Source organism: Caretta caretta, chromosome 9, assembly GCF_965140235.1.
Source record: "Caretta caretta isolate rCarCar2 chromosome 9, rCarCar1.hap1, whole genome shotgun sequence".
NCBI lineage: Eukaryota > Metazoa > Chordata > Testudines > Cheloniidae > Caretta > Caretta caretta.
Genome location: NC_134214.1, coordinates 82,678,833 through 82,691,992, shown reverse-complemented (window position 1 = coordinate 82,691,992; position 13,160 = coordinate 82,678,833). Strand labels below are relative to the sequence as shown.

The 13,160-nt window shown below is 38.3% G+C and overlaps 1 protein-coding gene across 2 annotated transcripts in view; it reads left to right on the top strand.

Moving 5' to 3' along the window:
- ABCB7 (ATP binding cassette subfamily B member 7) overlaps positions 1–12,946 on the top strand; it is a 69,293-nt gene extending 56,347 nt beyond the window's left edge. For both annotated transcript variants that reach the window (XM_048865233.2, XM_048865237.2), the window contains 3 exons: positions 3,407–3,510; positions 5,904–6,011; positions 8,728–12,946. In XM_048865233.2, coding sequence (XP_048721190.1) covers positions 3,407–3,510; positions 5,904–6,011; positions 8,728–8,946 — 431 coding nt within the window. In that variant the 3' untranslated portion in view covers positions 8,947–12,946. The remainder of the gene's footprint in view (positions 1–3,406; positions 3,511–5,903; positions 6,012–8,727) is intronic.
- Positions 12,947–13,160: the final 214 nt, after the last annotated feature.

Here is a 13,160-nt window from a genome sequence, read left to right as displayed (position 1 = left end):
TCCCATGAGGTTTTTTCCCCCCAAAGCATTCTAGTAGAGGGTGCAAGGGAAAACTAGGGAGAAGACGGTGAGTACGTTATGTATTTTAAGTGGGCTGCATTGAAATCCACATATTTCATTTTAACAATCGGAGAAGCTGAGTTTGAGGGACCACTGTTCATAAACAGAGGATGTTTCAGTAAAAAAAAAAAAAAAAAAAGGTAGGCTACCCTACTGGTGATACTAAAAATAAGCTTCGATGGAGGAGGGAGAGAAATAATGGACTTCCAGATAGAAAACGTGTGGCAGCACTTTTCATTAGAAATCTGGGCAAATGTAATTACGAGCCCTCGTTCTCATAGATGTTCATCCTGTGGAGTGGAGCACACAGTTAGAATTCTGTATGCAAATGGCTTACTTGCTGTAGTAAAAGATCCTTTTGTTCAAGTAATCCAGTGGTGGTCATTGTAAAATTGTGGGATGTAAATTGTAGCAAGCCAACAGCACATTTAGAGAGTTTAAAACTTTTTTACAATGGGTAACTAAGTAGCCTGTGCTTAATGTGGGCAACTTTCAGTCAAGTCAGTGAATTGACATCTCTCTAGTGTCACTAAATTAGCTTTAACAAGAAGAAATATCTATCTATTGTATGTTTGTGTCTATAGATCTTAATCTGACGAAGGAAACATTACAAATATTGCATGATGATTCTCCTCACTTGTGTAATGCTGAAATAAAAGGTGCAGTGGGGAAGAGTGTTTGTTAAAATGGAAACTTTTATATTCATTAAATGCCCTGAGTAAAATGCTTAATGGACAGTAAACATTGTAAAATTAACTGTTTACATAGAGAGTGAACAACAGGTATCAAAACAGTTTTAGCCTATGCAGGCAATATAAATTACAATTTTAAATATTGATATAAATGTGGTTTTTATTTGTCTACAGTATTAAATTAAATTAAATAAGCATTGCAAATATAAAAGCATTTTAAAATATTCACTGAACACTGAGTTGCTGGATTGTGCATAAAGAAAAACATGAAGCAACTGTATATGCTGGAAACCAACTGCATAAGAGGAGGCCACCGATTATAGGATCACTGCATGCTTTTCAAGCACCAGCTCTAACAGACAGTAGTAATCTTCATACTAGATATTTCTTAAAAGAGAGAAGTAAAAATAACATCTTGGGCAAATAGTGCAACTTCTGTTTATTGCTCAGTTTAACCACATTCTTATATACACAGATTACACAATAAGTAAGGGTTATATCAACACAAGATGGTAGGTGTGACAGGATTCCTGGAGTGCAGCCTGGGACTGTGGGACCACTGTGCCCCCTTAACTCTCTCTAGCCTGGGCTGTCTCTCACAATGCCTTGCTAGTGACCAGCAGCAAACCTTTCCAGCTGCTGTGATCACTCAGTACACCAGCATGTGGAGCCCCACACACCCAGCTAGATTTCATGAATGCTCCCAGAGCCATTCATAAATCACACAGAGAAAGACACCAGGGCCAAATCCCCCCAGCACCGTACCGCAGGAGTACACCGTCTTGCACTGCTCAAGATGAGCAGTGCAAATTTATTAATTGGTTCATCGCTTCATCAGTGGAAAGTGGATCTACACCAGCCTTTCAAAAACCTGAGCAGATTTGCCACACACTTCATACAAACTCACTGGTGAAGATAAACAGTAAAACAAATTTATTGATTACAAAAAATAGATTTTAAGTGATAGGCAAAAAGTCAGAGTTAGTCATCATAAGAAATAAAATATAAGCACCCAGTCTAAACTCTCAACCTTATTAGACTGGGAAAAACTAGACTAAGCAATTTTTCTCACCCCACTGGATATTGCAGTCCTTTTAATATACAGATATCATCTTTGAAATCTGGGCCAGTCCCCTCAGTTGGGGTCTTCAGAGGTATCCTTGTTGCTTGTAGCGTAGGTGGGTGAAGGAGAAAAGGCCCAGCATGAGCCTCCTGTGTTTGGTTTTATACCCTCAGTCCATGTGCTTGGAAAACACAAGTCCAGGCATGTCTGGGTGACGTTGGTGAGTCTCCAGGCAAAGTTGAGCAGTTCCCCCGATGTGGGCCCCATGCAGGTGCGTCATTGCATTGTAGCTCCCTTGCTGGACAATGGTTGTTGATGGATTGATTGACACCCCGCCCAGGTGTTGGTTACTTTCCTTGCTGTTGCCTCTGGGGAGCTAATATCTAGCTGATTCCCCAACTTACAGCATGTTTTAGTGACCACCATACAACACAATTCTCATAACTTCTGATGCTCCAATGATACACATATATGTATAGAGAACTGACTTTCAGCATATGATAACCTTTCCCCTGAGACTTTACAAGGCATGCTTTATATGTAAGATCACGATTATATAAAAATGAGACATATGGGGGTTCCAGGATGCGCCCCCATGGTATAGAATGTCGGAGTGGGGATTAGTGAACAACAGAACCACAAGGTAGAAAAAAGGATGCTTAGGGGATTTCATTGGGGGGTGTTAGGTGTTGTGTATGCAAGAACTTCAGGCTGCTGCATTCAGTTTAAGAATCATGTTTACATGACCGTATTGGATTTTTAGGGAGCACCTGAGTAAAGGCAAATAGCGGAAGTGAGTCGTGAGAGAGATTTGGTGGCAGCATGTGATGCTGCAAGGTTCATGTGATGATGGAGGCTATTTCAGGCATGGAACATTGTGTACGAGTGTTTAGTCCTGAGTCAGAAGCAGCATGAAACCAATTCAGTACCCTGCAAACTGGAATCAAAAGATTGAGTTCTATTCCTGGTTCTGTTACTGACCTGTCTGATCTTGCACTAGTCACTTTGCCTCTCTGTAACTGTTTCCCCATCTGCAAAATGGGAATAATGATTCTTGGTTTCCTTTTTAATACACTTTAAGATTTGTATGTGAAATAAAAAGGGCCATATAAGAGCAAAGTATTATTTCAAAGTACCACTGGGCACTCTTTTTACACTTGAGCACTTTGTTGCCCCCACTAAATTGTGTTTGCAAGGTTACTTTCTGTCCAGCTTTAACTCTGATTTCAAAATTGAAATCAGTCTTACATTTGACTAATACATCTGGTGTCACTATTCAGAAAATTGCTGCTGGTGGTAGCCAAAAGTGTAGTCATTCCAATTGTCATTTCAACCTCAAATGGACTTTAGTCCCATGTGAAAATTATCAGGTAAGTTTCAAGATTCTGAAGAGCAAAATGGGTGGAGGTTTCTTGTAATGTGGCTGTAATCCCTTTCTTTTTATATGAAATGTTTGCATGGCAAAGATGAATGAAAAAGGGCTTCAGATGTATCCTCTTCGTACATCTCTCTCTTTATCACAGGTGTTAGAATACTATGTTGTGGTGATCAAGGCAAAAGTAACCTTTTTTTTTTTTTCTCTGTTGCTCAGGAGGGGAAAAGCAAAGAGTTGCTATTGCCAGAGCCATCTTAAAGAATCCTCCTATTATTCTCTACGATGAAGCCACATCCTCTTTAGATTCAATTACAGAAGAGGTAAAGTAGGATAAAGAATCTAAAGCCTTTTCAGCTGCATTCTGTCCAACTTTGCTGGCCCTCCAATCTCCTCCCAGAAGAGATTTTGTTATGTTTGCTTTTTGTCTAGCTACTCTAATGCCATTCTTTAGTATTGTCAATGAGAAGAGTAAAGAATCTTTCCCCGAAGGCCAAAAGTTGAGACACTAAGGGTATGTCTACACTGAGATTAAAAAAAAAACCTGGCACTGCACTCAGAGCCCAGGTCAGCTGACTCTGGCTTGGGCTCACGGGACTGTAAAATTGTGATGTAGACATTTGGCCTGGGGCGGAAGCCTGGTCTCTGAGGCCCTCCTGCATCGCAGGGTCTGAGAGCCTGGGCTCCGCCCCAAGCCCGAACTCTGCACTGCAATTTTATAGCCTCATGAGCCGGAGCCCTGCAGAACCTGAGTCAGCTGACCCAGCCAGCTGTAGCCATGCCACAGGCTTCTTATTGCAGCACAGATGTACCTTGAGATTCCCAACCTACATGGAGCCAGAGCCAGCAATGTCATGTCCACATCTGAACTACTGTCCTGTTTTACAGCGTGACATCCTGTTGCAGCAGTAAGCCGACACCATTTGAAAGTGTTGCAGTTGCTAATGTACTCATGGGGTCCACTTTAAATAGAGGAATTTGGGTGCTGTTTAACATTCATTACAATATAGGTCATTTAAATGATTGTGACATACTGCAAAATAGAAAACCTTTTATTCATTGTGGAGCATCATCCTGAGATGCAAGTCAGGTACACATACCCTACACTGCTGGTATTAATTTATATTCATTTCATAGAAAAGGCTGTGAAATATCAGGATGTTGTGACACAGATGTCATGACATTACCACAGCAACTGCATCAGACTTCATAACCACCTCTTTGTGCTAAATACAAAAATCTCAGCAGTAACAGTAATTTCATGAACTAATCGCATTTTCTAAAACTAGAGCTAAAAGAATGCAGTTTGCAAATTGTTTCCACTTGTGTAGATTATTTGGCATACTTTGACCGCTGATCACTAGACTGTGCTTATTTTACAGACGTAGGGAAGTCATTTAATGTACACTTGGTACATGCTTATGGTGTATAACACAAATAATGATCCCCCTGTCTGAAGTAGACCACTTCCCTGGACTTGTGTTTTTATCATTTGTGACAAAGATTTCTGAACAGTACTAGTTTTTTTCCTCTCATTTTGCTATAATTATTGCAAGGTTGCCAAACAAAGCTGAATGTTTGCACAACACAGCTGCATTTTAAAGGCAGCAAATAAAAATGAGTTCTTTTCAGAAATGTATATCTTGTAATCACAATGTTTTCTGACAGAGGCTAGCTTTATTTAAAGAAAACAAAATGCATATCCCAGCTTGTGTAGTAGTTACCCTAAGAGAGCTTGTGTATGTCTACACTGTGGTAAAACACCCCTGACACCTAGTCTCGGACCCTGCGTCAGTTAACCTGGGCTCTGTGGCCACGCTGCAGGTCTTTCATTGCATTGTAGACATAGCCTCAAATCATACTTTTGCATCTGAGGTATGCAGCTCGTGAAGGTGGAAAAGGAAACACTGCTTCTGACTTGATGGGGTTGGCTGTAGATAGTAAATATTTCCTTGGGCTGTTGTGGTTTTGGGAATATTTGTGTTCCTTGTTGACACAGGCCAGGGTTTACATTTAAAAATTAGGTCGTTGTAGCTACTTCATCCACAGTATGAAAAATCCACACCTCCTGATCGACGTAACTGTGTTGACCTAACCCCCATAGACGCAGCTATGTCAATTGAGAATATTTCTGTCAACCTAATACTTCTGTCAACCAAACTACCATTATTTGGGGAGATGGTGTTCCTACACCAATGGAAAATCCCCTTTCATCAGCATCGGCTGCATATATGTGGCAGGTTAGGTGAACATGGCTCCCGTGGCATAGTTATACTGGTATAATCTCCATCGTGTAGACGGTCTTAGCTGTTCTTTAATTTTTGTTGATTTGGAGAGTAAAACGTTATACCTGCACATGCCACAGCTATCAGCACTGTTTCTTGTACAGTCATACTACAAACTTTTTTTTTTCCTGAAGGTGAGCAAACACTTCCCTTCCTCTACCCTCTTGAGATGTTTAAATTTCCTAGAGAAGTGTAACCTCCTTTGGCTTTCCTTCACACTGTGAAGCTCCACTTTGAGGATTTTCACAGAGCTACTGATGTCTTATCCTAGGCATTGTGTTGCTTCTTCCAGAAATAGTTCCAGATATTTTTCAATTTGGGGCTTCGAAGACATTCTTCAGCATTCATTAAAACTTTGTTTGAAGTGTTACACGACCTGATTTTATTTCCTCTTAAATGCACACATATAGACGTACATTTTTAATTTGCAGAACATTCTCAGTGCCATGAGGGACCTGGTGAAGCACAGAACAACTGTTTTCATTGCACACAGATTGTCAACAGTAGTTGATGCAGATGAAATCCTTGTCCTAGATCAGGTGAGAGAGTATCACCCTGTGTAATTCAACTTTGACATGATGTGCATGTTTCAGTGACTGTGTGCTTTTGAAATCTATAAATTATTTCTGAGTATACAGAACTGAACTGCCTTTGTTGGACATGAACCATGTCTGAAAAATCTATCCCAAATTTCTCATACATAGTCATTTTTCTTGCAACAAATACAACTTATCAATGACAGAAATTTAGTGTATCTGTACATATGTATGTCTGTGTTTTTATATGTTGTAGTGCGCTTGTATAATTCTTTTAACTACATGTAGATACTAATGTTTTAAGTGGATTACGGTAAATCCTATTCACTGGGCAATCTGGTATTGGTTTAAGTGGGGTACAATTTACCTCTATTATGGATTTCTCTCATGTTGGATTCCTAATGTGTTCCCCCAATTTATATTTCATTTTCATTGCCCAGTGAGAGTGGCCATTTTTCAGATACATCCCTTGTTTCTCACTGTCAATAGAAAAGAGAGCAGTGGGCTCTGTGTTTCTGCAGATAAAATTGTTGCAGGATTGTTCCATCTAATTATGGTAGAAATCTGAGCACCACTCTATTGTGGCTGGTAGCTCTAGAAAATTGTAATTATTCCCTCTGTCTTTTTCTCCACCCCCAAAAAGAGTCTCTTTCAATATTTGATTAATATCACTGTTCAGCCATCACCTCATACTCTGTCTATTCTATCACCTCATACTCTGTCCACCTTCCTCTCTGTTACAATCTGAGTAACCAAGTTAAAATAAAAGTGTTCCTAAAAATCACTTAATAGCTTTTTAAAATCGATATCTCCGTAGATATTAGTGATTTAGGTTTTGTCTGCTGGTTATGGATCTTCTTAAATTTGTTAAATTTAGTAGTGTGCTCTTCATCTGTTTTATTTGCTATTCATGTACTTGAATCCATTGAAATCTTCAGTGACTAAAATATTAAAATGGTATATATCGAGAAGAAAACAGACAGATATTTCTTTGGTATGTTAAATGATTGTGCTGGAATTTCTTAAACAAGAAACTTTTGAAGTGAGTTAATGGTATTTCTCAATATCCCTGAGATTCAGATGGAAGAGACAAAATTAGATAATGGAGTAAACTCACTTCCCACCTGTCTGCTGTTTGCTGCTTTTGCTAAACATTTAAATAGCATACATTCATGTGCCCCTACTTTTCTATAAAAAGTCAGACCTAGCGCAGCATTTACTGTGGTTTATAACCATATGTAATGAGCCAATCCATGAATTATATAATGTAGCACAACACAGTAAGAGTGTGTTTTGTATTATAGTATAATTGTTGGATTTAAAAAGAAACACAATTAAACTAGTTCATTAGTGTTAGCTGAACAGCTGGGATGCTTAGGTTCATCAGTTGTCTTGCTTTTCCAAGCTCCTGTTTCAGTAGAGACTGAGTGATGTGCTCAGTCAGGCAACATGATGCATCACTCCCTGCTGGCAGGCTGGTTCATGAAACCCTGCTTGTGTGCAGGGTACAATAATGGCAACCAATTAAATAAGGATCAGGAAAGGAGAAGGAGCTGGAAAATTGTATAACCCTTTTGCTGCATGATGTAAATATTACACCACAGGGTTTAGTATTTTCTCCTTATATGAATCAATAATCAAAATAACACATTTGTAGCTTTTATTATGCAGTCTAAGAAGTGAGCTTAGCTTTTGGACCCACAGAGAGCACACACACTTAGTTGCCAATATAATTTGAGTGACTGAACTTTCTACCATAGGAGCAACTGAGGCCTTCTCAAAACACAGAGGTTGCACCAATTTAACTTAAATCAGGTTTTAAAACAATTTGGTTTAATTGTGCAAATACTTGTGTGGACATTCTTATTTTTGGTTTAATAATGGCTTAATTCAGTTTAGCATAAATTTATTCCTAGTCAATTTAAACTAAGTCAAGATAAGGCAGATATATTTTTATTTTTGGAGCGTTCATATGGCATATGCACTAATTTAATAATAAATCCTAGCTCTTATGTATAGTGCTAAACCTAGTTTAAATTGTATCTTTAGTTTAAACTGGTACAGTTTTTCATGTAGTCAAGCTGTGAACTTTGCCCAACTGAGACCTGAGGTCTGCACCTAATTTTCATAACCCAGAGAAGACTACAGCTCTCTGTCTTTAACATGGAGTGTGGCCTGAGAAGACTGAGTCCATACATACAGTGCTCCCTCTAAATGAGCCTGTCTCTGTGGGTTTTGCCTCCTTACTAAAGAGGAGGATTTCTCTGAGCTACACTGTGAAACTGTCTGGCCCATGCTTTTGTCACCTTCATACTCTAGAGCAGCGGTTCTCAACCTGTGGGTCAAGACCCCAAAAGTTGGTCGCAACCCTGTTTTAATGGGGTCACTAGGGCTGGTGTTAACTTGCTGGGGCTCGGGCCAAAGCTTGAGCCCCACCACCCAGGGCCAAAACTCAAGGGCTTCAGCGCTGGGCAGAGGGGCTCAGGCTTTGGCTTCAGCCCTGGGTGGTGGGGCTGAAGCCCTTTGGCTTCAGCTCTGGCCCTCCTGCCCGGGGCAGCAGGGCTCAGGCATAGACTTTGCCACTCCTCCCCCACCCCTTGGGGTCATGTTTTTGTTGTAATTTTTGTTGTCAGAGCGGGGTCATAGTGCAATGAAGTTTGAGAACCCCGATCTAAAGATCTGATAGCGTTCAATCACTAACTGTATATATATTTTACAGGGTAAAGTTGCTGAGCGTGGTAGCCATTTACATCTTCTTGCCAGTCCCAGCAGTCTCTACTATGAGATGTGGCACACACAGAGCAGCAGAATACTAAATAGTAATATCAACCAGAAATGGGAAGAAAGAAATAACCATATGTCCAAAGAAGAGGAAAGGAAGAAACTACAAGAGGAAATTATCAACAGTGTGAAGGGCTGTGGAAACTGTTCATGCTAAGTGTGTGATGCAGGATTAAATTTCTGCTGCCAGTTAAAGGGTAATACAGGACTGCACTGAAGCACAGCTGTGATTTGGAAACATAAACGATTCAGACACTTCCTGGTTGGTTTTGTTTTTTTACGGTATCTCAACGCAGCAAAACTTCTTTAACCAAAGGATTTATTTCGACGTCTGTCAGAATCTCTAATATTTAAAGAGGTGCATGAGAGCTTTTGAAAAACTCTCAATTTATTGCTAATTAACAAGGCGTATTTTTATGGAAGTTTCAGACATTTATACATTTTACTGGCAATCACTTGTCAAGTGACCGAGATAATTTCAGCTGGCAAAGATGGAATTGTTTGAACTGTATCATTAATCGGTAAACAGACTTGTTCTTTGTTTATTTTCCACCATTGATGGCTGATAAAGGTGTTTTATATTTTTAATGTGATTCAGCTAACTTGAATTTGTATGCTAAAAAATAAGATGTTCTTAGTTATTAAATGATTCTCTGGTTTGAAATAACGTGTTTCCTTTTTAAGAACAACAAAGCAAAAAAAGCCTCTAGTAGCAAACTCAAATTTGGAACAACCCTGCTCAGTTGTTCCTTCAAAATAACTGCATTTTCCTTTCTGGAAAACTTCATAGTTGTCCCATTAAAGAGGAAGTAATATGTATTTTTAAGAAGTATTTAAAATCTCTAATTAAAGAATATAATTTGACATCACATAAATGTTGTAATCCAAAACATTATAAAATATAGTTTACCCTTTACTTACTTGCCAAGAAGAGAGTTCAAGGTTCTGAACCTTGAAGAGAGTTCAAGGTCTTTGAAATATGTTGTAAGACCACTGCATCCTGCTTTATTTCACTCATAGTCCTAGGGAGCAATTAAAGTTCAGTAAGGCTAGTTTGTGAAAGAATGGTATTTCTATCATTTTGCATGATTGTATGAGAAATCAACCAAAATAGCTTTAGGGCTATTGTCCTAATAACCATATAGGTTTCTGTACCCAAGGCCAAAACATACGACATTCTGAGAAACCTTAAATCTCTCTAAAGCTTGCAAGACCTCCCAGGACTGGGCCCTAAGATTGTATCTATTTGGGCTTATCTGCAAGGGGAAACTTATCAGCATAACTCCACCTTAATATTCTAATTCCATCCTCTTCTAACTCCCTGCATGGACACTGCTATTCCAGAATAGGAGTACTTTTTTTCCCGGTTTAGCGTCTGTCCCTAGCAGAATAAATGTACCCACAAGGGGCATTTTACCAGTTTATAGTATAATTATGCTGGTAAATTTCCCTGTATAGATAAGCCCTTAGTTATTTATTAATTGTTGGAGGAGAACCTTGGATGTCAAACTCAAGTCTTGGTAGCAAAATATTTCAAGTCACCTTAAAGATTCGTTAAGGAATTCACTTCCTAATAAAACAGGAAATTAACTTCTTCCAAATGAGTAAAATAAGGTAAAGGACAAGACCAAAACCAGAATTTTCAGTTTTCACTCATTTTGGGTGCCCAACTTGTGCTTGATTTTTTTTGAAGTTAATGTGAGCTGCAGGTCCTTTTTACCTCAGAAAATTGGGCATGTAGGTGCCTCCAGGTCAACACCCAGAAATTGAAGAACCCAAAGTTACTGAACACTTATTAAAATGTGGCTGCAAATTTAAATTATTTACTTTTTTTGGTGTTGTAACATTCATTTTAGCTGAACCTGTCATCAAGCTAGCTACAAAAAACATGTAAAATTAAAGGAGGCTGCACTTTTGGTTTCTTCCTTTTTGGCTAGTCTAATTCTCTCTGTTAAAATTTATGTAAGAGAAAAATAATCTGTGCCAATACATAACATATGCTCAATTAAAAATTACTGTAAAGAGAGTGTCAAAATACAAAGATGAATGACCTTCAGCCTTGGAATGCAGAAGATAGGTAAAATCATGGAAATCTGTGGTGACAGTGCAGAATTATTTCTATTTAGGGCCTCCCTTTTATTTTCCCTAATGGAATGTCTCCTTTTTAAATTTGTTTTAGCAGCACAAAGATGACAAACAATATAATAATCTCAACGGCCAGAAACAGCAAAGGGTTGATAAGTCCCTTTTGAGATGTTTTTCCTTTCATATATGATGTGACTTCAAATAACGCAACTAGTTTTTTTAAATTAAATAACTTACATCTACTGCTCTATGTACTGAATTATGGACAAAAGCTGTATTTAATAACATTTCAGTATTTTCTTAAACCCCTTCGTTGCTTTGACACATTACTTGATGTTTACATGTTTTAGTGATTGCTATGTAAATTCAATTGTGGTGACAAGTTTTTCTGACTGGACAATTGCCCACATATTACCAGGCTTATATACTTTGTTCATTACCTAAAAACAGATCTAACACTAGCATTATATTGAAAGTATCTGAAACGAACCAATAATTCCTTGGCTAGAGTATATGATACAGGAAACCTGCTTTGGCAGCTAAGTAAGCGCTGTAATGAAGCTGACGCGTCTTAATCAATTGGAAAAAGTTTTGCGTAGTACTCCAGAACTTTGAGTGTTATTGCCATTGTAGGAAAGGGTGAACTTTTTAGCCAACAAATACCATGAAATTTATTTTGTTAATTTGGTAAACGGTTTGGAGCAGAGGTGTGGCTATTGCTAAACTGCACATCACCGCCGTCAGTTTTGGCAAGGGTGGGGAATGTAGGAGATTGGGAAGGCTTCTAAACTGATCTTCGTGATAAGTGAGATTTTTTTTTTTCCCCCCCATGTCCTATATATTTTCCTATACCTAAAGGAGAAGAGAATTTACTTAGAAACAGATACTTGTTGGAAAGCTGGAGGGTTACAAATGGACTTGGTTTTTCCACTGCTACAGCTCTGCGTTACTCCATCAAACAGATGTGAGATCAAAATGAATATTATGTCTTGCCTTGTGAGCAGGAATGTCAAAGGAGTAGTAGCACTTCACTTATTGATCTTCGTGTTTATTAGAGATGTAAAACTCTGGTTCTGAATTTGTTAGGATTGGATTTGTGTGTTCATGTGTCATGCATTTACATAGGCTATTCTAAACAGGCATTTTAGAGTACTTGCTGACCTGAAGAATCAGAGCTTAGGAGGACTTGAACAAATACAGAGAGGTGTGCCAAGTTTGGGGCAGAGGATGTCCTGTTAAAATCCCTAATTTACAGTCTTTGATGGGAAAAATCAGTTCATTTTGAAATCTTCTCATGGCTGTGTGAACAGCTGTAGATCCTGTTAACATTGGGGGTAGCAGAACTGATACATCCCTGTTCCAAAACAGCATGTTTACATAATGTTTGGAAGTCTTGTGGACCGGGAGCAGGTCACTGGTAAAAATTAAATCAGTCCACGACAACTATAAAACCAAAGCTTGCCATGTTGGAGTGAAAAAGTCTGGACTAAATAATGCCACTTAAATCTATTTTTTTGTCTCTAGAAGAACTTATACCTCTTCAATTGTGTTAATTATTTCAATAAATGTATACTTGTTTGAGATCCATATTCTAATTGTTTAAAATGACTGCTTCTTAAAGCAAGTATCAGCCTAACAAATCTAAAATCAAGATGTTTAGAGCTATTTTTTTATTCCCAGGGAGAAACTGTCTGAACAGAGAATATAAAGATAAATATATAAATGTCTTTTTAGTTATTGTTTAATTTGCTACGGTTAGTAAAGTTGGGGTTTTTACAAATGTGAATTTATAATTCTCCAGTGCAGGTGGCTTCACAGTTTTATGCCCCCTATTCTGTAATCCATAACAGCATTTAAATATGTTTGAAATTCAGATGTGAAATTGTCAGTTTTCTTTTCAGTATGGGAAAATAAAATGTAAATTGTACATTATAGATAAGATACTCAATGTCCACCAAAAGCCAGTTAAAACCATGTTAGTGTAAACATTCAGTTGGAAAACTTCCTACCATAACTCCATTGTTATTCTGTGCATAGATAATTATTACTAATTAAATGATTTATCTTGTGAATGGAAATGTGTGTCCTCTTGAAACAACGCTTACAACTTTACAGCAGTTCCCAGGAGAAACCAATATTTTGTCAGCAACATGCTCAAAATAAGAACAGATATGATTTTAATAGCAACTATGGGAGTGTTGCCCTGCATCCACTAGGAAGAGAGCTTCAAATTGTTTCTTAATAAAAGTAATTGTTTGCGGTGCTCAGTGACGTCAGTGACATTGA